General features: G+C 44.1%; 1 protein-coding gene across 12 annotated transcripts in view; it reads left to right on the top strand.

Moving 5' to 3' along the window:
* RBFOX2 (RNA binding fox-1 homolog 2) overlaps window positions 1-27,908 on the top strand; it is a 518,182-nt gene that overhangs the window by 372,286 nt on the left and 117,988 nt on the right. For all 12 annotated transcript variants that reach the window (XM_069231196.1, XM_069231198.1, XM_069231195.1 and 9 more), the window contains one exon: window positions 18,792-18,852. In XM_069231196.1, the coding sequence (XP_069087297.1) occupies window positions 18,792-18,852 (61 nt within the window). The remainder of the gene's footprint in view (window positions 1-18,791; window positions 18,853-27,908) is intronic.

The raw sequence follows: 27,908 nt of genomic DNA, 5'->3' as shown, positions 1-27,908 counted from the left end.
ACTGAATGCCTCTGATTGGTCCTTTTGGCTCGTGTTTATTTTTTAATTTTCTACATATGTTTGTCCTTTCTTTACTCTGTTTCTGATGATCAGTGCCTGCCTGTTACCCCATTGTACGCTTGCTCACTCTGTTTGACTGGTGACTCCACTTTCCACCCCCTTTCTAACTCTATTGTTGGTGAGCAGCGTCCCTTGAAGCCAGGAAAATATATTTTCAAGAACTTTGGAAATTTCTTTTAGATCCAGTCAGTTGCAGGGATGAACTTTTCTGTATGAAACTGCTGGTTGTTGGATAAGAGACAGTTATCATAATTTATAGAAAGAAGTCCCCGCACAGCTTTCTGTTCTCCTCCAAGGGGAATCCTCACCAAAGCGATGGTTTGTCCACCCGCGCAATTCTTGAGCACTTATATTTATTTGTGTGTGTATGTACAGCTTTTTTTCAGTAGAAAAGTACATTTTAAATAACAAATCTTTGCAGCCGAATAAAAGAATAGTAAAAATAAGGCAGCCTTAATTTACTGAAGCTCTTAAAGAAGCCCATTATATCCAATTATTGCTAATTTAATAAACAGTTACTAATGACATCTTTCCCAAACTTTTGTAATTTTTAAGGAAATGAAAATAAAAGCTGAGCAGTTATAGCAGATATGCTACCATAGATGCATGCTGCAAAAAAATTCACTGTACTTTAAAGAATCACCCTCACCCAGTATACTATCATGCCCCACAGGTAACAGCTCAGTCATTTATTTTTTCCACGCAATATATATATATATATATTCGATGGCATGTGTAGCTGCAGATACACATGCTGTGCACATCCCGCCATCTGGTGTTGGGCTCGGAGTGTTACAAGTTGTTTTTTGTCGAAGAAGTCTTTTCGAGTCACGAGACCGAGGGACTCCTCCCATTTCGACTCCATTGCGCATGGGCGTCGACTCCATCTTACATTGTTTTTTTTCCGCCATCGTGTTCGGACGTGTTCCTTTTCGCTCCGTGTTTCGGGTCGGAAAGTTAGTTAGAATCTCGGAGAAATCGTCGGTATTGTTTGCGTTCGGTATCGGGTTAGTCACAACAGATCAACACCGACTTTTGAAGCGCTCCGGTGGCCCTTCGGGGTTTTTTCGATCCCCCGTCGGGGCCTGGTCGGCCCGGCCACGTATCTCTTCAAGGCTGATGGAACGGACCCAATTCCGCTTCTGCCCAAAATGCCATAACAAGTATCCATATACAGATCAGCATCTGGTCTGTAACTTGTGGTTGTCGCCGGAACACAAGGAAGATACTTGTGAAGCCTGTCGAGCGTTTCGGTCCAGGAAGACACTAAGAGACCGAAGAGCAATAAGACTGCAAATGGCGTCGGCGCCGACAGGACAAGAGCGTTTCGAAGAGGAGGAAGAAACATTCTCCATCCATGAATCGGACTCTGATGAGATCGATCCCGAGGAAACGCCGAAAACCGTGAGTAAGACGTCGAAACACAAAGCTCACGAAAAGACCACTAAAGCCCAGGGGACGCCACCGCCAACAGGCCATGGCTTAACCCGAAAAATAGGTGACCGATCATCCGCACCGAAAAAGGGCAAGCTGGGGGTGAAGTCATCCGACTCCGGTCGAGATACCGGCACAGAGCAGACTCGACCCGAGACGCCGGGTCAGAGCAATCTCGGCACCGAACCAAGTTGGCACGAGAAATCTGTACGCCGAAGAGCAAAAAAGTGTTGTCCGAACCGAAAAAGGCAGCCGAAAAGGTTTAGATACCGAACCATCTGGCCTCGGAACCGAAATCAAGTTCCTACACAGAGGAACAAGGCCTATCCTCACAAATGAAAACACATAGATTTGGACAGGAACTGTAGACAAATGGAGCCAGACTACACCCAAAGAAGGCTCCACATCCAAAAGGAAACGGGGAAGATCAGCACTCTCCCTCCGATTCGAATGAAACGCAAACTTGCCTTCCAAGAGAAAGACAAGCAGCCACAGGCAAAGGTGGCTTAACAAGTAACCCCGCCATCGTCTCCACAACGCTCTCCGCAACCATCACCGGTAGCCACTCCACCAATGATGCAATCCCCAACTCATACAGGAATGAGTCAGGATAATCCAGACGCGTGGGATCTTTATGATGCGCCAATATCAGATAACAGTCCTGACTGTTATCCAGCTAGACCATCACCACCAGAAGATAGTACAGCCTACTATGTGGTGTCGAGGGCAGCGGCGTTTCATAATGTCAGCCTGCATGCAGAGCCAATTGAAGACGACTTTCTATTTAATACACCTTCGTCCACACACAGCCAGTACCAGAGTCTCCCCATGCTACCTGGAATGCTAAAACACGCCAAACAAGTGTTTGAGGAGCCTGTAAAAGGAAGGGCCATTACTCCAAGAGTGGAAAAAATATATAAACCGCCACCAACAGACCCCGTGTACATCACACAACAGTTAACACCGGACTCAGTGGTAGTAGGGGCAGCTCGCAAAAGGGCAAACTCACACACCTCAGGAGATGCCCCACCTCCAGATAAAGAGAGTTGTAAGTTTGCAGCAGGGAAAAGGGTGGCGGCATAGGCAGCAAACTAGTGGCGTATTGCAAACTCACAGGCTTTGTTGGCCAGATACGATAGGGCTCATTGGGACGAAATGCAACACTTTATATAACATTTGCCCAAGGAGTTACAAAAGAGAGCACAGCAAGTGGTGGAAGAAGGACAGAGTATCTCAAACAATCAGATACGGTCAGCAATGGATGCAGCAGACACAGCTGCTAGAACTGTAAACACAGCAGTGACAATAAGGAGACATGCATGGCTGCGTACATCAGGATTCAAGCCGGAAATACAACAAGCCGTGCTGAATATGCCATTTAACGGACAGCAGTTGTTTGGGCCGGAGGTGGACACCGCCATCAAAGCTTAAAAAGGACACTGATACGGCCAAAGCCATGGGCGCACTCTACTCCCCACAGAGCAGAGGCACTTTTCATAAAACAGTTTCGAGGGGGGTTTCGAGGACAGAGCACGAAACCCACAACCTCACAAACAAGGCCCACTTATCAGAGCCAATATCAGAGGGGAAGTTTTCGGGGACAATATAGAGGGGGACAGTTCCAAAAAAGTAGAGGGAAGTTCCAAAGTCCCAAAACTCTACAAAACAAGCAATGACTTACACGTCACAAATCCCCAACACAAAACACCTGTGGGGGGAACGCTAACCAAGTTCTACAAACAATGGGAGGAAATAACAACAGATACTTGGGTCCTAGCAATTATCCAGCATGGTTATTGCATAGAATTTCTCAATTTCCCTCCAAATGTCCCACCGAAAACACACTGTCAAAACAACACATGGATCTTCTACAACTGGAGGTCCAAGCGTTGTGACAAAAAGAAGCAATAGAATTAGTACCAATTCATCAGAAAGGAACATGAGTTTACTCTCTGTACTTTCTCATACCCAAAAAGGACAAAACTCTAAGACCTATATTAGATCTCAGAACGTTAAATACCTCCATCAAATCAGATCACTTTCACATTGTGACATTACAGGACGTAATCCCATTGTTCAAACAACAAGACTACATGACAACACTAGACCTAAAGGATGCATACTTCCATATACCGATATATCCTTCACACAGAAAGTACCTAAGGTTTGTATTCCAAGGGGTACATTACCAATTCAAAGTGTTGCCATTTGGGATAACAACTGCGCCAAGAGTTTTTACAACATGCCTGGCAGTAGTAGCTGCGCATATCGGAAGACAGCAAATACACTTGTTCCCGTACCTAGACGATTGGTTAATCAAAACCAACACGCAAAAACGGTGTTCACAACACACAAAGTATGTAATCGAAACCCTCCACAAACTAGGCTTCTCACTCAACTACACAGTCACACCTTCAGCCGTGTCAAACACAGCAATACTTAGGGGCGACAATCAACACAACAAAAGGGGTTGCCACTCCAAGTCCACAGAGGGTACAAGCATTTCACAATGTAATACAGGCCATGTATCCAAAACAAAAAATACAGGTCAAGATGGTGATGAAACTACTAGGCATGATGTCCTCATGCATAGCCATTGTCCCAAACGCCAGATTGCACATGCGGCCCTTACAACAGTGCCTAGCATCACAATTGTCACAGGCACAGGGTCAACTTCTAGATCTAGTGTTGATAGACCGCCAAACATACACCTCGCTTCTATGGTGGAACAATATAAATTTAAACCAAGGGCGGCCTTTCCAAGACCCAGTGCCTCAATACGTAATAACTACAGATGCCTCCATGATAGGGTGGGGAGCACACCTCAATCAACACAGCATCCAGGGACAATGGGACACTCAGCAAAGACAGTTTCACATAAATCACTTAGAACTACTGGCAGTATTTCTAGTGTTGAAAGCATTTCAACCCATAATAAGTCACAAACACATCCTTGTCAAAACAGACAACATGACAACGATGTATTATCTGAACAAACAGGGAGGAACACACAACACAGTTGTGTCTCCTGGCACAGAGAATATGGCATTGGGCGATTCACAACCACATTCGCCTAATAGCACAGTTTATTCCAGGGATTCAGAATCAGTTAGCAGACAATCTTTCTCGGGATCACCAACAGATCCACGAATGGGAGATTAACCCCCAAATACTAAACACTTACTTCCAAAGATGGGGAACACCACAAATAGACCTATTTGCAACAAAACAAAACGCAAAATGCCAAAACGTTGCATCCAGATACCCACAGGATCAGTCTCAGGGCAATGCGTTATGGGTGAGTTGGTCAGGGATATTTGCATACGCTTTTCCCCCTCTCCCACTCCTTCCATATCTAGTAAACAAATTGAGTCAAAACAAACTCAAACTCATACTAATAGCACCAACTTGGGCAAGACAACCTTGGTACACAACACTACTAGACCTCTCAGTAGTGCCTCATGTCAAACTACCAAACAAACCAGATCTGTTAACTCAACACAAACAGATCAGACACCCAAATCCAGCATCGCTGAATCTAGCAATTTGGCTCCTGAAATCTTAGAATTCGGACACTTAAACCTTACACAGGAATGTATGGAGGTCATAAAACAAGCTAGGAAACCAACCACTAGACATTGCTATGCAAATAAGTGGAAAATATTTGTTTGTTGCCATAATAATCAAATCCAGCCATTACACGCATCTGCTAAAGACATTGTAAGCTACTTACTACATTTGCAAAAGTCAAAGCTAGCTTTTTCATCCATTAAAATACATCTTACTGCAATTTCAGCTTATCTGCAATTTACGCACTCAACTTCATTATTTAGGATACCAGTCATAAAAGCGTTTATGGAAGGCCTGAAGAGAATTATACCACCAAGAACACCACCAGTTCCTTCGTGGAACCTCAACATTGTCTTAACTCGACTCATGGGTCCACCTTTCGAACCTATGCACTCATGTGAAATGCAATACTTAACATGGAAAGTTGCATTTCTAATTGCTATCACATCTCTAAGGAGAGTAAGAGAGATACAAGCATTTACCATACAAGGACCATTTATTCAGATACACAAGCATAAAGTAGTCTTACGAACAAATCCTAAATTCTTACCAAAAGTCATATCACTGTTCCACTTGAATCAAACAGTAGAACTACCAGTGTTCTTCCCACAGCCAGATTCGGTAGCTAAAAGAGCACTACATACATTAGACATCAAAAGAGCGTTAATGTACTACATTGACAGAACAAAACAAATTCGGAAAACAAAACAATTATTTATTGCTTTCCAAAAACCTCATACAGGAAATCCAATTTCAAAACAAGGCATTGCTAGATGGATAGTTAAGTGCCTTCAAACTTGTTATCTCAAAGCAAAAAGAGAATTGCCTATTACACCAAAGGCACACTCAACCAGAAAGAAAGGGGCTACCATGGCCTTTCTAGGAAATATTCCAATGACTGAAATATGTGAGGCAGCCACATGGTCTACGCCTCATACGTTTACCAAACACTACTGCGTGGATGTGTTAACGGCACAACAAGCCACAGTAGGCCAAGCAGTACTACGAACATTGTTTCAAACAACTTCAACTCCTACAGGCTGAACCACCGCTTTTGGGGAGATAACTGCTTGCTAGTCTATGCAAAGCATGTGTATCTGCAGCTACACATGCCATCGAACAGAAAATGTCACTTACCCAGTGTACATCTGTTCGTGGCATTAGTCGCTGCAGATTCACATGCGCCCACCTGCCTCCCGGAAGCCTGTAGCCGTTTAGAAGTTGATCTTGGACATTTCGAAATTTGTAAATATATCACTTTAAACTACATTATGTACATACATATTCACTCCATTGCATGGGCACTATTACTATAATACACAACTCCTACCTCACCCTCTGCAGGGAAAACAATCTAAGATGGAGTCGACGCCCATGCGCAATGGAGCCGAAATGGGAGGAGTCCCTCGATCTCGTGACTCGAAAAGACTTCTTCGAAGAAAAACAACTTGTAACACTCCGAGCCCAACACTAGATGGCGGGATGTGCAAAGCATGTGAATCTGCAGCGACTAATGCCACGAACAGATGTACACTGGGTAAGTGACATTTTCCATATATATCTACCCTTTTTTAAGTCTAGGCAGAAATTATTTTCCTGACAAAATGTTAACACTATGTGAAATGCTCTTGTTATGGCAAGAAGAAACCCCAGTCAGATCCTCACATTCTCTGCAACATACGCCTACCTGAAGAGCATCAACCTTAAGTCTATTGCAACTATCAGAAGATGCCTAGGAGGACCTTAAAAGGCAGACCGAGGATCCCTGCTTCATTACCTACAAAAGAGGCTTTAGGGCTCCTCTCAGGAAGGTCAGAGGTTCGAGCAGAAATGGAATCTTCTATCCAAGCTCCTTTTCCCTCTCCAGTGACTCCTCAAGAGGGAGGACTATATAGAGGCACCCCCACTAAACGGCACTGCTCCCACTTGACGTCATGGTCGATGACTTTAAAGACCGCTGCAGTAGCAAACTGCATGTTGTCAAGACATTCAAGCTCGAAGCTTCTTAGGCTGATAAGACACTCATTGAAGTAGAGGCACCCATCAATGTGCTGATCAATCCGCTATTTACCATTGAGACCAAAGCCGACTTTGAACTTCTGGCCTTTCCACTTCTGAATTACCATAGAGGCATCACGTAAAGTTGTCAACGAGATCAGTGCAGGCTTCTCCTGAGTGGGTGTGACTGTTATAGAAGAGCAAGCTTCCGAACACCTAGGTTTACACTCCTACATGCAAATTAAGCCTTTTAGTCCAGCTTTCATTGCATCAGGTACACTTAGTATGTGCTATTAACCTTCATGATGCCTACTTCAACATCCTGATAGTAAAGAAACCTAAGAAGTTTCTAAGTTTTCTAGTGTGCATTGATTATTTCCCCTTCATAGTGCTTCAATTTGGGCCAGTCAGCAGTAGGAACATTCTCCAACCGTAGAACAGGGATTTTAGCATATCTAAGAAAACAGAAGATCTTGGCATAGCCTTTCTTGAATAATGGGATGTCTGATAAGGTCCTAAATCATTTCTATATGACTTTAGAGATTCTTAGCTGACTGTTTTTGCTTGTCAACCAATAGAAGTCAACTGTCGGGAGTGTCTCTTTTGCAGAAGCGACTCCTTCACAAATTTGCACCTCAATTTTTTATTATTGAACCCAGCTTCCTAGCGTCTAAACTCATTCAAAATGGGCTTTTACGCTTCCCACCGGACTGTGTGGGTGTTCTGAAAGGGCGAAACGAACATCCACCAGTACATCATAGCCTTTCAAATGGAAGAGGTTATACCTCTGGTGCATCCAATCAACTGTGACTCCTCCATTTGCCAGGAAGAAGGGGTACTTCCATAAGTCCTGCATGTATCAAGCTCCGTTTTGATTTTTTTTCAACTAAAACTAACCTTTCTGTGGTAACGACAGCAGGAATTCACCTTCACAGACATCTTTCTTCAGTATTCTAGTAATTAAAGATAAATTAGAGGGTATCAAAAAGGTGTTTACCGATTTTAAGTCTCATGTTCCACCATTTGAGCCTTTACAGATGGCATCTCTACAAAATCAGATTTTTGAAGGCTGCTCTTCTGGCAGCTATAACTTCAGCTCTTCTGCTCAGCGAGATTCATGCCTCATGCAGCTACGAGCCACAAACTGTGCTCTATAACTATAGAGTGATAATGAGAAATAATCTGAATTTTCTTCCTACAGTGGTTTTGAATTTTCACGTTAATCAGACCGTTTGCAAACTCTTTCCAAATTCATAATGACCAGGGGAAAGAGTACGCTACACCCTTACATGGAGTACTGAAATTCAGTTTGATAAAAAGTAAAGCTGTTAAGGAATTGTGAGGAGATGTGGTGTATTATATGGTGTGGTTGTGCAAACTCGCCATATAATACGCTTACCATCCCCTTTAATCCTGTAGGTTTTGTCTGTCAAACCCTCAGCTCAACCCCGGGGATCTCTGATTTACACAGAGCAAGACTTACATAGAGAAAAAAGTGTAGAGCAGCACAAAACACTTGAAGAAATCCACACAACACTCAATCCAACACCAATTTAAAAAGAAAAAATAGGTTGTATTTTTATAAGAATTTAGGTACCATAACGAAAAAGATCTGGTTAGTTCCGGAGATACGGATTTCAGATGTATAATAAATTAAAGGATTTTTCCTCAACTGCTAACAAACCATGACCAATTCAACAAATTGGACACTTAGAAACTTTTTCACTAAAACTTTGACAAGTGTCATTGCAGTCGGCTAGAAGTATCCTGGCAGAGGGCTAGTCAGGGGGGCCTAGTCTGGGGGGCCAGCATAGAAACAGTTACCTGAGCAGAAGCAGTCGTCCTCCAGCCGTTCCAGGCACTTTCTGTGTTGATATGGATTCATTTGTAGTGGTCCTAATACAAGGAATGAAGGATCCTGACGATGCTCGTCTGAGGGTCCCAGTAACTCTTCGACAGCGCTCACTGGTTTAGCGAACTCGGGGCAACTCTGTGTCAGGTTTTGGTTCTTGGTGCTGTGCAGTGGCTGTGGTAGCTGCTTTGAGACTTTGTGCTACAAACTTGCCTGAGCAGTTGTCTTCAGCTGTTGTGTCCCTATGATGTGAAGAGGGGGCCGGTCTAGCTCCAGAGGCTTCACTAGGCTCTAGAGGCAGCTTCCCTCGAGCAGGACACAGCAGGCACATTCCCTCTTTTCGATAGTCAGCAGGTGAAGTCTTCAACAGTGCAGCTGTCTTTACTGGTCCTTCAGTGCAATCGGGCGGTCCAGACCTCCTTCGAATTCCGTAGCTGTCTGGGTCCCAGGGGGTGCCCTTTTTATGCTTGGAAAACACACTTGGGGCAGAATGAGGTTGGTAGCCAATGGGCTGCCCATTTCCCTACGACCTGGTAACCACTTCTGCACACTCTCAAAGACCCCTCTCTGTCTTCAGACCTCCCTAGCCCACCCCTGTGGTGTGGCTGCTTTAGGGCTACCCACCCCTGGGGAACCAGTGAATCAGTTTGAGCCCCCCTATGCCAGCAACCCTACCTAAACAGTTGGGCAGCCCTCTCCCCTGATGTGACACATCTGCCCTTTGAACTTGGATTACTCTCTTAAGCCGTCCTGCAGGAGGGAGGTAACACCTTCCTGGCATGTAGTCCCTCATTGTTCTCTTTCTTTAGAGTTGTTGGCACATCTCTCCAGAAGGGTAGAAAGTTGTCTTGTGGAGCAGGCTCCATGTGTGCTCAGGAAGGCACAGGAGTATGAAAGGCAACAAAGTGGCATCTTAGTAAAAGATACACACTGCAGCAAGTTAAATTAATTTGGGCTTGAGGTACAAGTCATGCTTAATGTTGAAAGTTGTTTGGAGTGCCCACTTTGGGCATGCCTTTCTGGAGTTGGCACAGCCGAGGGGGTCAGAGTGTAACCCTGTGCTTGCCAATTTGGCAACAAAGTAAGCTCCATGTCATGCCAACAAAGTAAGCTCCATGTCATGTGCATCATCGCTTAGGACTTGGTAGGCCTGCCAGATGGATGACTTATACAGATGTACAGAGGAAGTAGTGGTTTTGCCTTTGCTTTTAATGACAAATTAAAGCTAGCAGTGTACAACTGCTCTGTCATTCTGCAGTGGCGCACTGTGGGACTCGTTTTACTTTGAGGATGTCCAAGGTGGCACAACCAGTGCTTCAAGGCCTGGAGCACCCCTCTAATATACATGTCCTAGGTACCAGGGTGTGCCATATGCTAAGGGCTTGCATAGAAGTTAGCCATTTCTAACTTGGTGCAGCGTATTCGACATACACTGTAACGTCAAGGCACTGGCACGGAGTTCTGATCATGTCTCATTGCGTTCTGAATTTAGAAAACAAGCAGCATCGGTTGAAAAAATTGTGACCGTACACACACAAACATTTTTTTATAGGAATCCTAACATTTATTTGTAAATCATGGTATTTTACAGCTAGTATATCTACTCTGAAGCAATAGAGCTGCAGGTGGTTAGTTTCTTGCTCTACCAGTTGGCAAATAAACCTACGGCTAGCAGGCCTAAAGTACAGGGGTAAAGGTGCAACTGTGGTGTTTTTGAGAAATGTTTCTTATTTCCGATATACTTAAAGCTACTATTTTGGAGGCCTGCCCCTAAATTTAGAAGACACTTTTGTCTTGATTCAGACTCCCGGGTGAGTAGGATGGGCTTCCTTGAAAAATCTTTTTTCTTAATGCCTTGTTTATGCAGGATTGGCTTGCTATTCCGTTCACTTCTTACGACTTGATGAGAATCCCCTGGCAGAGGAGAAGTTGCTTAGATATAATACTAGTCCTTCTCCAGGGTAAGACATAAGCAACTCTCCCATCTATCCAGACGAAAGAGCATAAAATATTTCTCTTATGAGACTGATCTTTTTTCCCTGTAAATTTTTTTATTGGTCTGTCGCCTTCAAGCTTGAGGACACACTAGAGGAGAGTGATTCCTTAAAGGAACAGTGTATTTTGTTGGCCTTTATGGCAGACTATCTGCTAGCATCAAGCTGCTTTTCCTTTTTCCTTTTTTTCATAAAGGATTTTTCAAAGATGTTCAGGGTCATTTTTTTACAATATTTGACTGTTACGCTATTTTGTGTGTGTATACATTCATTTTTTTTAAAAGTGCTCCTGGATCACACAGGTGGACAAATCATATGGATACTTCTAAACATTTTACCACAGATTCCTAACTTGTAGAATACTTACAGGTGTCCGACTCAGTCTGGTCCTGGAGATCTTGAAAGGAGTAGCTCTTGTGTGTCTTGAGGTGGTGCCATCTGAGTCAGTGATTGCTTTGAAAGTGTCCGAGCAGAGCTGCGTATAAGTGCCACCCATTAGCGCTAAGATTAGTTCCTTAATTTCCATGCCCTTTGTTATAGAGCTCTTCTGCCAAATGTATCAGTCTCGTGACAATAAATAAAAAAAACTACAAGACTGTGTGCCAGGGAAGAAACATTGCCCCCCCCCCCCCCCCCGCCGAAAAAAACAAATCTTGTGTTTGGGCTCCAGCCACACCTCAAGGTTGTGTGAGAAGTGTGACTCAGTGTGCCTGAGAGGGAAGGGAACAGACAGCGGCAATCAAAATTGTATGTTACAAGGCAACACAAAGAGGTTACATTCATAGTAGTGGTCCTGCTCCCAGTGGCATTGCCACTTCAACCCCAAATTGTGGCTGCTCTGACACCTAATCCCAGTCTTAATCAAAGTCTTCTGTTAATTCTCAAACTGGGGGCCCTGATGGACATGCCTCTTGACTTCTTGTTAAGAAAGTTAACAATGTATTATGGAGTTTAAAGACAACCATGCTACAGCCAAGGTTTTATTCGCTGGCCCATCAATTTAATTAGCAATGCAGATGTTTTTTTTGCTACTCAAGGGGCTCGGCATACTGGCAACGGAAGGCTTTCCTTCCAGCCAGCTCAGGAACCAGCTCAGACCTTTCACAGCTCTATGGTGCGTGGTGGCTTCTGAAGCTGTTCACATAAGCCGGCACAGCAGATTTCAAGCAACTTTTATTTTCCCTTTCAGACCAGAGATAGACCATAAATGGTCAGATCTGACGCCCCCTCCTCCTCCAAAAGAATTCAATCAAATAGGTTCAATGAGTGCGGCAGAGTGTTCACTTTGTCCTCTCTCACTTTCCTTCTTTCTCAGCTCGAATTTTGTTAGACCACTTTAACATCCTTATGCAGGAGATTAGTCTAATCCTTACCAGTGAGAAATGCAGTGGAATGTTGCTACTTTTTTCCCCAAGAAGGACCTCTGACCGCCTCCTTACTGAAGGACACATTCAAAATGTTCACTCTGGCTAAGGTTCTTCCTCTGGATCCAAGGGTTTGGATGGTGTCACTGGGCTTTCAGTTAGCCGTTTTACCTCTTGACCTCACCTCAGTGATCTGCTGTTCACATGGTGATGCCTATGGTCACAGCTTATCTTCGTTGGTGTGTGGATACATGTATTCCTTTAACTCAACAGCTGGCTGTATAAGGCGGGCTTGCCCCATTTGGTTGCAGCCCTCCTCCAGACAATGGTGGCCTTTCTGTAATACCTGGGATTTTACCTCAGTGAACCAGAGTCCCACTTGATACCTGTATATAGAGGTCCCTTAATAAGGGCTATTCCAGGCACTGATGTTCATGGCGTTGCTCCTGGGAGTCGGTGATATTCGGGATGTGACCTTAATGTTTTTAAGGCACAATCTTGGGTCTTGATGATTATTCTGAGGCTTCTTGGCCCCTAGCCTTGTGCATCCACCCATCCTCCTTATGTGTGCCAGATGGCGTATGTAAGTCAGTCCTGCAGTGGAGCTTCCGGTTTCAGTAGTGTCTGAACTGGGAAAGCCTTGGGCTGACACAGCCCGTATTGCTGCTAGTCCCACCCAGAGCTTGGTTTTGACAAATGTTTTGTTTGTGAATTTGGGGGCATAGGTGGGAGTGGTGGAAATTGTGGGTCTCTGGTCTCCAATGATGCACCAGTTCCACATCTGTTGGTTGGGAATTAGCATTGAAAGACTTTCTACCAATGATCAAGGGAGAATGGGAAGGTTATCACTGACAAACCTACTGCCATTTGATACTGAACCGAGCTGGTCAAAATGGGGTCTTGCACTTTTTGCCAGGAGAATCTGTGCCTTTGGAGATGACTGGGTCAGCAGGCTTTTTTACTGGTGAACAATCACCTGACAAGGTCTCAAAATGCCAGTTCAGACCAACTGAGCAGACGTCAGCTGGCAGATCACAAGTGTAGTCTTCATCCTAAGTTGATTCAGGGCAACTGTAACTGGTAGGATCTATTTTGGTAGGATCTTTTCATCCGTGGGAAAAGCTTACACCATCAAGACTACTGCATGCTCCATTTTCCACCAGGAAGATGCAAAGGAAACTGATAGTGCCCTCCAATGGAACACAGGCATCCTGTACACATTCCACCCTACTCCCCTCTACTGCCTGGCACCTTTAAAACAAACAGGAAAAACATCTCAGATCATCTTGATAGCAGGGATTATTGTTCCCCCAGTAGGAGAAGGGGTAGCAGCACCCTGATCTCCACCTTGCACACATGCCCCTCGATATGGCTACCTTTTTGGGAGGACCTTCTGTTGAAGCAACAGGGTAGAGTCCTGCACCCAAATCGCCACTACCTTTTTCTCCATATGTGCTGATTGTTTGTTTTTAGGCAACTGAGCAGGTTTGATTTGCCATTAAGGTTTTAGATCACTTTCACTGCACTTTTTAGTGTTTTTGTTCACGGATCCCTAATAGTTTCCTGGACTTATGTGGAAACTACCCCCTTGGTTAGGGGAAGGAGGAGACTCCTTGATGAATACTGGGACAAGTGGTTACACTTCTGTTGATATTAAAAGGATGCGCTTCTAGTGGACAGACGTTCTTTGACCGAAACCATGTATTCAGGACACTCAGTGAAGTTTGTGTTCTGCTGTAAATCCGTCAGTTTGATCTTTTACAGGCTAAACTATTGTTTATGGATATTTGATTTTTCTGTGCCCCAACAAGGCTGTGCAAGGTGAGCAGAGTGAAAGGTTCCATGCCTGCCTTTTCAGCATTTTTAGGTTTGCTTGACCAGCCTTCACACTGTAAATCATCGATTGTGCTCGGTATTCTGAAATGCTTAACAAATATAAACATGTATAGTTCCTCATGGAGGCCTTAACTTGGTCCCCACTTATGTGAATGGCTTTCGAGCCTAAGTATACTGGTTCCATGCAGGTCTTGGCTGTTAAGTCTGTCTTCTTTATTGCAGTCACTTTGTTGCACCATGTTGATGGACTGCTGGTGCTGTCAGTGCAACCACCATAGGCCACTTTCTTCCTTGACCAGTTATTGCTGAGGACTGTGGCTGCTTCCATGTCAAATGTAGTATCACCCTTTTCACAGAGGACAATCTTATTACCCTGCAAATGTTGTTCTTTCCACAGCATCTTTCAAAAGAAGAGGAGAGACTTCGTTGGCCTGATTCCACAGGAGTCTTAAATTTCTGTATTAAATGCAGGCAGTAGTATTGTGTTCATGATCAACTTTTCGTGGAGTTTGCTGGTGCTGCAAAGGCTGTATAGAAATGACTCTATCAAGGTGGATCACCCTATGTATAAAAGCTGTGGCGGCCTGCTGGTGTGTATGTTGGGTCTCTAGCGTCCCGAATACATCTCCTCCACCCCAGTTCAATACAATACAATCTCCTCCACCCCAGTTTTCAAGTGCCTGATGAGTGTCTGGCAGACTAACCTTTGGGTCAGCCTGATAGACATACATTTTTTCAAAATCGGGTAGGCAGGTGCTTTACATGTGCTAATGCACAGGTGACATACAGCCAAAGTTTGTCGAGCTGAAACCTGAGGGCAGTGATAATAAGGGGGTAGTATCACTAACAGAGTAAGCCTTGGGCAATTTATGTTTTAGTCTTTGTGTCCAGGGCCTCCTGTCAGTCAGAGAAGCCTCGTATAACCCAGTCACAACTTGTCTCCGATTAGGGTGGGATAAACAAGCCTCTCTCTAGGTCCCCTTCATTAGTTGACCCTTGACAAGGTTACCCAGTAAGAGGAGGTGGCAGGATCTTCGGTTTCTTGCTTTCCTCCGGAGGCCTCCAGCTCCTTCCCAGGCTGTCTTGTTTCTCTTTCCAGCCACTTGCTGGTCTAGGCTTTTGCAGCTGCAGCCAGACAGGTAAGTACTACATTGAATGTTTGTGTATGAATGCGTATTTGCCTGAGTGTGCTTGTGAATGGTAGGGTTTGTGTATGCTTTTTTGTTTGGGTGTATGTATGTGCCCATGTGTGCACATGAATGTGAGTAGGTGTGACTGTGGGTGGGAAAAGTGTGTACATTTGTGCAGCTGCGTGCCCATCCATTGACCACTTTCTTTTTAAAGTAAACCAGCCTCCAATGCATGAGCAGGGTGCACTAAGCTCTAGCTAAGGAGGAAGCCCCTGAAGGCCTGTGGGCCTATTCCTCCCATGCTATTCCCTACAAAAGCATTAGCAAGAAGAGTTTTTGGGACATCTGGCAGGCTGCTAAGTGGGTGTTCGTGTACAAGTTCACCAACTACTCCTGCCTTGACTGTCCGGTGCATAGAGGTAGTCGTGCCCTTTCTGTCCTTCGGGTCTTCTTATTGAGTCTCCTCTTGAGACGCCCCACGTTTCAGGAGGTATTGCTGTGGTATCTATCTAAGGTGAGGAATCTGTGGTTAGTACCCAAAAAAACAAGAAGTTACTTACCTTTGCTAGTGCTCTTTTGGATGGATACTTTACCAGCAGGTTCTTCGCCCCCTCCCACTTTCCCATTCTGCGACGTGCACGCAAGTACATTCTAAAGTATCTGTTTTTTCATTGGCATACTCAGTTGCAAATTGTTTGCTTTGATCCACGTCTGGGTGCCTGGAAGATCAACAAATCTAGAACTGACATCGATGTGCAGGGGTAGTGTCTATATGCAGCTCCACTTCTTCGATCCTGGTTTAGGTGAGCCTTTCTTAAAGGTGGTGCTACCTAGCGGCAGATTAAGAGCCATTACTTTAAAGGTCTCTGGATACATTCTGGTGTCTCAAGGTATTCCACAAGTGAGGCTTCTGTGGATAGATTATCCACCAGATAGAGCATTACTTAAGGTAACTTGTTCTTTAGTACTTAGATTTTGATGAAGATTTCCCTAGAGGTGAGGTAGGATTACAGATCAGAAGCTTTTCCTACTCTAGGCATTCTTATAGAATTTGACTTCAGACACCTTGGATCGGACCATACTCTGGACATTTACCAGGTCTCTTTTCTGTCGTTGAAAAAAGGATTGTTTTAGTATGAAGCCAACTCTGTATCACATCCATGTCAAAATAGTAGAGGTGTTAATTTCTGTTTCTTCTTTTGATTTAGAAATAGTCAAAAATTGACTTCGTACTCTGTATGAAACGCATTTGATGATTGTAGCCTGTAATGTGAATGCATCTGTTATTCCGGTTTCTCAGCCCTGGGGTTGTCTGTCAAGTCACTGTCAGTGGTTGCAGAGTAAGTTAGGGCATGGCACTTTTAAAGGAGAAGCACCCTAAAGTAACAGATAAGGGACGCAGCTCACCACTCTTTCCTCATTTCTGTTTTGATTCCCTTTTATAAGCATGCCCACCCCTTAAACATCCACTTCTCCCGTTGGTGGGTCTTTTCTGTCACATGTTGAACCGATTGGAATGTGTATAATTTGATTATATATTTTTCTTTATTTTTTAAGTATTTGAGCAACGGGATGGAAACAAGAGCAGCGGCTTCTGTAAAACCCTATCTCCAGAAAACAGGGCTACAGAGGAAGACCCCAAATTCCAGTCCTCTTTGCCAACGAATCCAGCCAGGCTTAATGTCATCACTCCCCTTGCCTGTATTCAGCCCAACTGCTTATAAGTTCACACCCAAGAATCTCACCATCCAAATCTGCTGTGATGCCCATACTTTCCCGCTACCAAAATTTACTGACTTAAGACCCCATCATAAATCCATCCAGAGTGGCCCTTCCAGTCTAATTAAACCTGCCTCTCCAATCCAATCCCAAATGTCCATCAAATGTAGTCTCTTCTCCACAAATCCAGGCCCTTCTTCCACCCAGAGTTCAGCCCTCCGTCCCCTAATTGTCATTAGTGGGGTGTGTACTAAAATGTTTTCTTAAATTCATCACTTTCCCAACATTTCTTTTCCTCCCTTGTTCAGGTTCTCCCTTCTGTCTGCCTTACTTTTGATTTATGTCGCTCTCTTCCCCTTTCTCCCTTATGCTCCCTATCCTTTCCCTTGTCATTCTTCGATTGCACCTCTCCCATCTATCCCTTCACATCAACTTTATTCCTCCTTTCCTCATTCCTTCCTTCCACTTCCTCCGTTCATCTTTTAATGTCTTCCCTTTTCAGCCCCTTCTCTAACTGTTCTGATCATTCTTTCCTACTCCATTTCTCTACTGTTTATTCAGCGAGGAGGAAAGGGGGTTAATAATGCAGGGTGATGGCCAAGGACCTCCTCTGCCCGTCCCGCACTGCCTTCCACTTAGGTCAGAGTCTGGGGACTTGCTTTGTTCTGAGAAGCCCCGACTTCCAGTGCCGGTTGCTCTTGTTTCCTGCCCAACAAATATTTGCATTAATGACTCAAAATGTGTCCAAGTACATGCAGTCTGAGCAGTGAACGTGTGGACTCTTGCAGCCAAAGAATTATCCTATTTTACATATGTGCTAAGTTTGCTGCCCACGCCCTGCGCACTGTTTTCCGCCCTGCCCTGCACGCTGCATTTGCATCCATGCCCTGCACATGTTTTTGCAACGTATTGGCCCGCACTTTTGCCCGTCCCACCTGTTACTTATTAGCCCAAGTTAGCATGCCTCATGACGTCCTTGTCCCATAACTCGGGACCCACCAATTCCAATACCTTAGTGGAAAAAGTAAAGAAAGGGTACCCTATTTCGGTCATTTAGAAGGAAAAGAGGATGGATTACTGTGTAGAGAATTGTGGCTCTCCGATTTCACTACACTTGCTACTGACCTATGAGGTATTGCAGTACTCTGTTAATTAACTTGTTGACTTGGGCCTATTTTACAGTGCCATGGGCATTTCTGCAATAAGATTTCCTCACTGCACGGGTTACACACCTTGTGATACAGTTTTTCCCGTTCAGTAGCAGTTTATTTTTAAGCCCTAACTTTAATAGCAGTAATACCCAGAAGGTCACAGGCTACCAACATGTAAGCTTTGTATTTGGAGGTGGAGGCTTCCCCTTACTTTCTCAACCTTTTCACTCAGCCCAATTCAGCCATTAAAAAAAAAGCAGGGTTCTTGTGTGTTTGAAGCCATCTCACACTGCACCCCCCACTCCCGATACAAGAGCAGCATTGGTAGTCCATGTCGGCTCTCCCTTGTCCCCTTTCCTACCGCTCCCTCAGCAGCCTCCCCTGAAAGTCCTGGCCGTCCCTGCCTGCCTTCCATGCACCACACAACCCTCACAACCTCACCCCCAATAAAAGCAGGTGTTTTGGGAGTTCTTTGGTGCATCCGTCTTAACGATCACTGCATGTTTTCAGGAGCAGTAGCTGGACTTTGCTGACTTATGTTGGAATACTGTTCCCAAGCACGTGGTCTTGTGCCTTGCGCCGGGCTCTGTGCATGAGCGCACCTCTTCTCTAATGCTGGGTATTCTCCTCCCCTCCCCATCCTGCAACATCACCTCCCTCCATCCCGCTTTTTCCGCTTCTAGGTGAACAATGCCACTGCCCGTGTGATGACCAACAAGAAGATGGTGACCCCGTATGCAAACGGTGAGGACGTGGATCAGGGATATTGGGTGGGGGTTGCTTGAGGGGGTGTTGGTGTTGGATGAACGTTACTGAGTTTCATTGGGAGGAAGGGGAACAAGTATTTCTAGGACTGTCAAAGCACCATCACTACTTTTAACATCTCCCTCGCACTTCTTTCCCATATTCCCAACCTTCTTGCAGTGTCTAGCTAATCGCCTTCGTTCTAGCTCTGCCATTGTCATGCCTCTCCCAGTTCAGCTCCAGACAGAAGGTGGCATGTAGCAGTTAGCTGTTGATCCTCCTCATTTTGTCTGGCTTTTTCCATTGATGGAACTCTCCAAACACGCTGACTTGCTTAGCTTTGTGGTGCCTACCGTTTATACGTATTATCCTCTTGAGTGGATTAGCTGATTAAGCTTTTATTTCGAATCAACTGGCGAAAACCTATAGTCATAGCTGCAGCAACCTCCATGGTCATTCGTGTTAAAATGCCTACAAAGCTCTCATCGTAGCCCCAGAGAGCAACAGTAAGCCGCCCAAAATGGCAGCAAATTCTAAATCTCCATACTCCCCACTTATGGAGTTTTCTTACTTCATGGCTGATTCCCACTCCCAAACTATGGCTGCTATTAGGTAGCTGGACCAGAAACATTTTTTATGATGTTGTACACACATCCTTGCACTGCCAGTTTAGTAGTTGCATGTGAGTTCGTATGGTGTGAGTATACAGCAAGTCCTACCTCCTTTTGTGTGTGCGTACGTGCACACACTTCCTTTTTTAAGTGCTTGGTGTAGTCTGGAAATGCATATCCATTTTGAATGACGGAGTCAGACTTCAGGTTTTATTTAATGTTTCAATTTTTATTTAAATTCTATTCATCGTCTAGCACCCTTTTTAGAAAAAACATTTCCTTCTAAAAAACGAACATTAAAGAAATTCAGGCTGTTGAGTTGCAGCCTCCTGATACATGAGTTAGACTGTCCGACTGCTCCAGAGTCCACTGGTGTGACAACCCTCAGTTCACGTGTTTTGCTCTGTGAAGCAAGGAATCCCTGAACAGTGGAATTTTGTAATTTCATTATTTTAAGTGTTTTTGTTTCATCTTTTACCTGGGAATACTCCAACCAAAACGAACGGCTTCTTATAGGCTGCTGATTGCAGATGGATTTAAAATGATATACAGGAAAAGAAGGTCCTTGAAGTTTAAGCTTGAAATTCCCTGCAGAGAAAATAGCTCATATCTCTGGATCAGGTTCTCAGGCCGGTAAAAGTACACTCAGGACGAATGTGACCCTTCTTAAGTCTGTACTGGTGCAAACTTTGACAACCACAAAGTTGACTCGAGAAAGCTTGTTACAGCATTAGTTTGCATTCACTATGTACATACTTGACCGGCAGCATGCCTGTTGCTGAACAATGTATGAGAATGTTGTAAAGCACCGACTTCTGCAGCATTATTTTTTTCTGGATTAACATATTGTGCCTTTTTCTGCCATCTAATGCTTTGGTTGGAATTGTCTATCTGAAGTCTCTTCCTCCTTTTTTTTTTTTTTTTTTTTTTTTTTTTTTTCTTTTTTGTGGTAGTAGTCAACCATTTAGTGCTATGTCCCTACTTGAGTGACTTCTGGTGTATTCCCTGAAAATCTTTCTACGAAGTAACCAAAGCGCTCCAGAGTCGGGAGAGAAGAATCTGTACCCTGGATAACAGTTTTTCATCAAAGACGGCAGAGCACCCAACAGACATCGTGGGAGAGGTGAAAACTGATAGATACTGAAGAACTTGAGAAGACCAAAAAGCAACCAAGCACTCATCTGGGTCATGAGAAGGGATATGGAGCACATCCTGTCTAGATTTTGCCCATATTCCACCACAAGTAGGCTCAAGACAAACACGAGGTCTGTAACCTTTCTTCTGAAAGACGTAGTTCAGAAGGGTGCGCAGAATTCCAAACCAAGCCATCAGGGTGGGACAGAATCTAGAGGTGGATGCGTTACGCCATGATCTCATGACCAGAAAAAGAGGAATCCTTCAAGGGTCGCGGCTTTCAAGCAAAGAAGAAAACATACTGGAGGACACCTAATTGGCCCAGGGGGAAGACCATGACACTGGAGAAGCAGCTGAGGGCCATCTGGCGAGCAAACACACGCAGACATCGAAAAACTGCCCAAAGTAACACCACTGAAAATCTCGGGCTCGAAGCATACAAAATCATCTACGCCGAAAAGATCGGCACTAGAAGGAAAAAGACGCAAACTGAGTCCCACAGAACCAAGCGGTAGGATACTGCTGGAGACAGACCCTCAGAGCCAGTCTAGACCACAAAAGAGAAGCAGGAGTTTGGGTGGGTCTAGACATACTCAAGGAAGATTGACTTGACGCTAAAGAAACGGGTGAAATGGCAGACACCAAACTAAATTCTTTTGGCATCGAGAAGAGAAGAGACTTGTAGGCCTCATGCAAAAAAAAGTTACTCTCCAAAGATGACAGACATTTACCTCGAAACCTCAGCAAGGTAAACAACAACTATAGAGGAGGTTGTTGGAATGGAATCACTGCCCAGCCAGTACCTCAGGAGGAGAGCATGGAGTTATTCCATTTCAAGGAAGAATAATCACAGTTCCTCAAGCACGACCCTTCACAAGCTGGGGAGTTGACGGAAGAGTGGCAAGACCTGTATGCTGACCTATCAGGGACAGTGTAAACTCTTACTCTTCGAGCCCTTTAACCCTACATCCCATTACTGAAACAATGCGGTTATAAAAACAGCAGCAAACACCTATAGGGCGCAATTGGAGGAAGGGCCTGCAAAGTCATGGTTCATGCTAGAGGCACTTCTACCCAACCAGAAAAAGAAAACAATTTTTCCAATGCTGCCCAGAGGCCTCGACCTGGAGAAAGAGACCTGGCAGGAGTTGCAAAGGCCATCGCCCCTTTGTGGAAAAGAAATATAAACCTTCTACATGATGCCACCTATACATCAAGGGTGACAAACCAGGACACTCACTGTGGCACAGCTCAAAGAGAGCCAATACTCCAACTTCTACAGGCCTTCCATTGGAGAAGGAGAGCAAGAGAGTAGACACGGTGGGGTGGAAGTTGGAGAGGTCAGCAGTGGCGCATTGCAAGTTCAAACTTCCTGCTTTTCTGCGATGCCCACCAACAGTAGAATGAAGTTGAGGAACTCATGCAGCACCTACCTGAAGAGTTCAGAAAGAGGGTCAACAATCTACTCTGTTTGCAAAACCATTTCCAACACCTGTCAAGTCTGCACTGGACGCATCAGATACTGCCAGTAGGCAACTTTGAGCTGCAACAACTCTGCGTCAACATGCATGGCTTAGGGTTTCTGCTTTGAGCAAGCAATATAATCTGCCATTATCAATGTACCCTTTACAGGAAACATTTTTTTTTTTTGAGGAATCGGTGGATGAGGAGCCAAAGTGCATGGAAAAAGACAACACCTTTAAAGCCATGGGGGTATTGCAGTACAGGGGACCATTTCAGGGTGGGATGTTGCAGAGGACGAAAGCACCTGCAAAAAGGGGGAGGCGATATAACCAACCACCATGCACATTCCATTCGCACAGCAATAAAGAATTTTAACTGGGTGGTACGTGTCTGCAGCACCTCTTAAGCAAAATGACAATAGAAGCGGTGCCATCAAGAGAGAGACACCAGAGCGCCACAAAGCAGGATAAGATCCTAAGACCTGTCATGGACCAGCAAGCACCCAACAAGTCAGTCAAAATACAAACATGTAAGATGACAGCATTTCAATAATTCATCTCCTTATACAGAAGGGGGATTACATGGCAACTATACACCTCAGATACATACCTGGACACAGAAAATTCCTGATTCATAGTGGACGAGATGCACTTCCAATTCAAGATATTAGCATTCAGAATAAAATCAGCATCAGGAGTGTTTACAACGTGTCTAGTTGTGGTCACAACATACCTCAATAGAAGTGAAATACATGTGTACCCCAGTGTGGATGAATGGCTAGTAAAGGCAAGGACATTCCAAGCAATGCAAAAACAGCATACAACAGTCATAAGGACACTCAACAGCCTGTTATTCTCCATCAATTACGAGGAGTCATCACTAAAGGCAGAAAGAGAAAATACCTTTTTGTGCAATATTGAACTTACATATTATAAGAGCCTGTCCAGTGAACAAGAGTCCATGTGATAATGGACCAAATTCATCGTTAACAGAGTGGTCAACATCAAATGGTGGGGAAAATGCTGGGCATGATGGCATGTTGCATCTTTTAACAGCTCATGCAAGACTACACATGAGAAAACGACAGGAGTGGCTACCGCAGCAAAGGTCTAAGCAAAGGGGAATGTGACGAAATAGTTGTCACAGGCCGAGTAGAGCGAGAAATGCCATTGTGTAGTTTGACCAACATAGATGGGGAAAACCTTTGAGAGACACAGATTTTTTTAATTACCAAAACAATGAATGTATCTCACAGAGGATTGGGAGCTCACATGCAGAAAATAAACATCAGGGGACTATGGAACCCAAAAGAAGGCAGTTCAGCACTTGCTGAATACTTAAAACTGTTTTCCTGTTCCTGAAGGCATTCTAAAAAAAAACCCCAGGGGAAGAAAACCATTAATCCAAACAGATAATACAACTATCTTCAACCTCAACAAGCAAGGGAAAACAAGTTCACACAAGCTAACCAAATTAGCCATAAGGAATGGGCAAACAAGAAGGAATATCACCAGTAGTGATGCACATACTATGAAGATTCATCACAGAAGTAGGTAGACTGAGCAAACAGGAAAACTCAACACGTGTGGGAGTTTAAATAAAAAAAGTAGTAAAGAACATCTTCCACTGGTGGGGCACCCCACACATGGACCTAGTAAGAAGTCTTGAAAACGCAAAATGCCAAAGCTGCGCACACTGGTTTAACCACCCAAGATCTGTAGGGAATGCTCCAGCAATAAAATGGTCTAGTAGATTTAACTACACTGCCCTCCCTCCCACCCCCACCAATGCCCCTGATACTACATATGCTAGAAAAGTACAAACATGAGCAACTGACATGAATCCTCATAGCCTCGCGTGGGCCAGACAAACTTGGTTCTCAGAACTATTCGAGATGCCACACGGCAGTGACGAGTCGTAAAGTGTCCAGCACCTCAAGACCTTTTAAGGATACTGAGTGGGACACCTGCACCACCCTGAACCTGGCGGCTTTGCCTCCCAAGACTTAGAGGTTGAACACCTAAACCTACCTGCCAGGTCTATGGAAATAATCAAGGAAGCAAGGTAACCTGCTCTATGAACATATTATACTAACAAGTGGAACAGGTTCATACATAGGTGGAACAAGAAAATAGACTGGCCACAGGATACCACAGTGTCCAACAGATGAGTGAGGTATTGGATCAAACACCTTGCCTACATCTTGCTAAAGATCAGCCTAGTGGCCATTGTGGCATACAGGAGTAATAGGGGAAAGCTTTTTCACCACACCAGTGCTAAATCAATTCTTAGAGGGTGCAAAAAAAGATTTCACATCCAACAAGCACACCCATGCCTACGCGCAATCTCCGTGTGATACTAAAACAGCTAAAGAAATCACCATTCGAGCTAATGCACAGCTGAAGTTTGATTCTTGAAACAGCCCTTTTTATTGCCATCACATCACTTAACAGTGTGAGAGATCAAAGCTCACAAAAGATCTCCATCTTCAAAATCATAAGATTAAGGTGGTAATTAGAACAAACCCCAGATACATCTTAAAAGTTTACATGTTAATCAGGCCACAGAGTTATTGGCGTTATCAACGGTTGGCGTTATTATCAACGGTCAGACACGGAAGGCTCAATATCCTTGTAGCTTTTGCTCATGTGAGCAAGAGCTACCCTGTCACAAAGGACACTATTGCAAGATGGATTGTACAGACAATCCGGTATTGTCGCTAGACAGCACTGGTAACACGCAGAAACCACAAGCACAGTCGAGAAGGAAAAAGCGGGCAACACTAGCTTTCCGACATGAGCTTCAGTACACACATTAACAAAACATACCCATGTGGACATCAAAGCAGAGAGAGTGGGGCAGAGTGCTAAAACACTGGTTTGCAGCCTCCACACAGAAGAAAACACCACTATAAAATAAATGCACACCGCAAGACAAAGTTAAATACCAGTAGAAGTAGTTTTGCAGATTTAAGGCTTTTCTGGATTCACATGTGACCCTCCCACCTCCACCAAGTGAGGTGTACTTGCAAAGAAGATTGTCAACACACCAAAAACGAAGAAAGAAACGGGCACGTTAGTCACTAAGGGGGGGGAAAAAAGAATCCAAATATGGCAACTTTGTCAAAGGATTTCCAGGACATGTTTGACATACAAGAAAGGACATAGCACTCAATAGTTGACGTCACCCACTTAAAAAAAAACAACAACAAAAAACTACAGGTTTTTACAAAATCAGCCACCACAGAGAAAGCAACTTCTTTCCTACGCATTTTCTGAAATTTCAGAATGCTCATCAGGTGATTAGAACAGGAAAGTAGAGACCTAGAAGGAGTATAAGGAGTTAAAATATGAGGGCGGACTGAATAGGGTTTTGTGGCAAAAGCACCAAGCTTTAAGGAGTCCCCATTTGTGAAAGGAAACTCAGTTCAGATGCATGAGATGGAGAGAGGCACTATTTCTTAAGCTGAGGCCAAGGATAAATCGAGCAGCCACATTCTGAATTAATTGTAATCTCTTCATAAGGTAACCAGGTAACCTTATGTAATAGTAATCCATATTAAAGGTAAAAGCTTACACTAGCAATTTGTTGGATGTGTTAGAAAGTATAGAAATGTTTTTTTTTAAGACTTTCAGTATTAGACATCAGGTAAGGGAAAATTTGGTTATATGTAGTTCCAATGTCAGCTTGTCAAAAATTATGCCTAAATTACAAGTGTGCTGTAAAATGACCTGGTCATGTTTTTCAGCATTAATCTTTTCTGGATGCGCATGCTGTGCATTATTCTGCCATCTAGTGGTTGGGTCCGGAACATTTCCCTTTTAGCCGTAGTCCTTCTTTAAAAAATTTTTTTTTTATGGTAGGGCGTCAGTGGGTCTACCAGACGGTGCTTTGTCCAGTCTCCAGTGACATCATAAGCCCTCTCCTTATGCTGTTTTCGTGGTCGCCATCTTTAGATTCTTTTTTTCTGCTGCTGGGTCTGAATGCACGGCTGAAGGGTCCCCAGATCGTGAAGAAAAAGTTAATGGTGTCAAACTTTTCGTTGAGGAGTCAGAGGAAATCCACACAGCATCGTTGAAGAAGGTACCGTTTAAAACAATGCCATCAAAAGGAGAAACACTCGACGTGGAGACTGCCCGGATGGGTGAATTTCGGACCTGCGTAATGGAGAAGACACCATTAAAGTTTTGCACCAACTGCCACTGCAAATTTGTTCAAAAGGATCAACACTGGTCTGTAATCTTTGCCTACCTCTCAAACATCAGAGTGAAACCTGGGAAGCAGGATGTTCAAGTCAAAAACTTTGAAGGTGAGAGAAAAACAAAGGCATGCACACCACTCTTAACAGAAACTCACACCTTCCCTGAAAGATCTTGTACCCTCAAGCGACAAAGACGACAACATCGCCAAGGGTGCTAAAGGTGAATTGTCGAGGGGAAGCCGAAAATAGCAAAGGAGAAGATGACTTGGTTAACCCTGAAAAAACACTGGTGGGAAAAAAAAAATCATATTCTATATCCATAAAGTCTGCCTCTGCAACACAAAAAAAAAACGACTGAAGACAAGGTAATAAAGAAAGATCCCCTCGGGAAAGGACAGTCAAGGTTGAGACGTTCCCACATCCAAAGACTCAGCGGGCAGAAACCTAAAAAGACGGTGGACTCCGAAAAAAGACAACTCGACATCCATGAGAAAGTCATCGACAGAAGTCGATGTGGAAGATCAGACTGCCAAATTGGATCAAAAGAATTGGTATCTCACAGCCAAAATGGCGGTTTTACTCCAAAAGAAAAGGGAATTCAGAATCCCATATAAACTTCAGCCAAAAAGAGAAGAACCACAAAGAGAAGTCAACGATTTAGGACCACCCTTAACTCCAGGGTGGTCCGTGAACCCCAGGAGGAGGAGGAAGACGAACAGCAAATATTCTTTGAGGAAGACGAGGGTGAGCGAGTTGAGTCATCCAGGATGAGAAGGGCTCAGAGTTTACAGAAACTCAGTGGCAGGATTTTGTGACACTCTTCTGAAGAAGGTATTGACAGTTAACCATCAAGACCATCCCCACCTGATGACATCACCATGTATGGGCAGGTAAGAGCAGCTGCCTAATACAGTGTACAACTGGAAGAAGGAAAGACACAATTGTGTTTTCTATTAGAAACTCTTTTACCATCACAAACAAAGAATCCAACTTTTGCCCATGCTTCCAAGCATTTTAGATCAAGACAGAGAAGCCTTTAATGGGTCTGCAACATGCAAGCCCATAACACCATTAGCTGAGAAAAAACTAACATTCTCCTGAAGACCCAGCTTTATATTAAGGGCGCAGCACCTGCTGACTCAGTTATAACAGTAACTGCAAGAAAAAGCCAACATCCCTGCAACTGGAAGGCCACCCCTTAATAATAAAATAAAAAGATGGACTTGGTTGGGAGAAAGTTCGAAAGGGGAGCCCTCACGCGCAACAGAGAATACGTTATGGGCGCAGTCATGTGCCCCAACAGTAAGCAACACCTGGGTGCATTTACTATGCCCCAAGACATGAAACAATCAGTATGGTTTTGGTGAAGCACAGGCCCATCACCATTAACAATAAGTAATGTCTGCTGTAACCCAGTACAAGTAAAGGCAAGTATGGTTTGGGTGCAGTGCAAATGCCCTCCACCAGCAACATGAATGTAAGTACGATTTGGGTTGCAGGATCCCTGCCCCATCACCAGAAACTGTAAGATAAGTAAAAGTAAGAAACATATGGGCAAAAACATGACCCCCACTATAAGTAACATTAGCATAACATGCAACACTCACACGGTATACTGCCTAACACACACAGGGGTTTACTTCTTA

This window comes from Pleurodeles waltl, chromosome 4_2, assembly GCF_031143425.1.
Source record: "Pleurodeles waltl isolate 20211129_DDA chromosome 4_2, aPleWal1.hap1.20221129, whole genome shotgun sequence".
Lineage (NCBI taxonomy): Eukaryota > Metazoa > Chordata > Amphibia > Caudata > Salamandridae > Pleurodeles > Pleurodeles waltl.
Note: the sequence above shows the minus strand (reverse complement) of the source record. Positions and strands in the feature narration are given on the sequence as shown.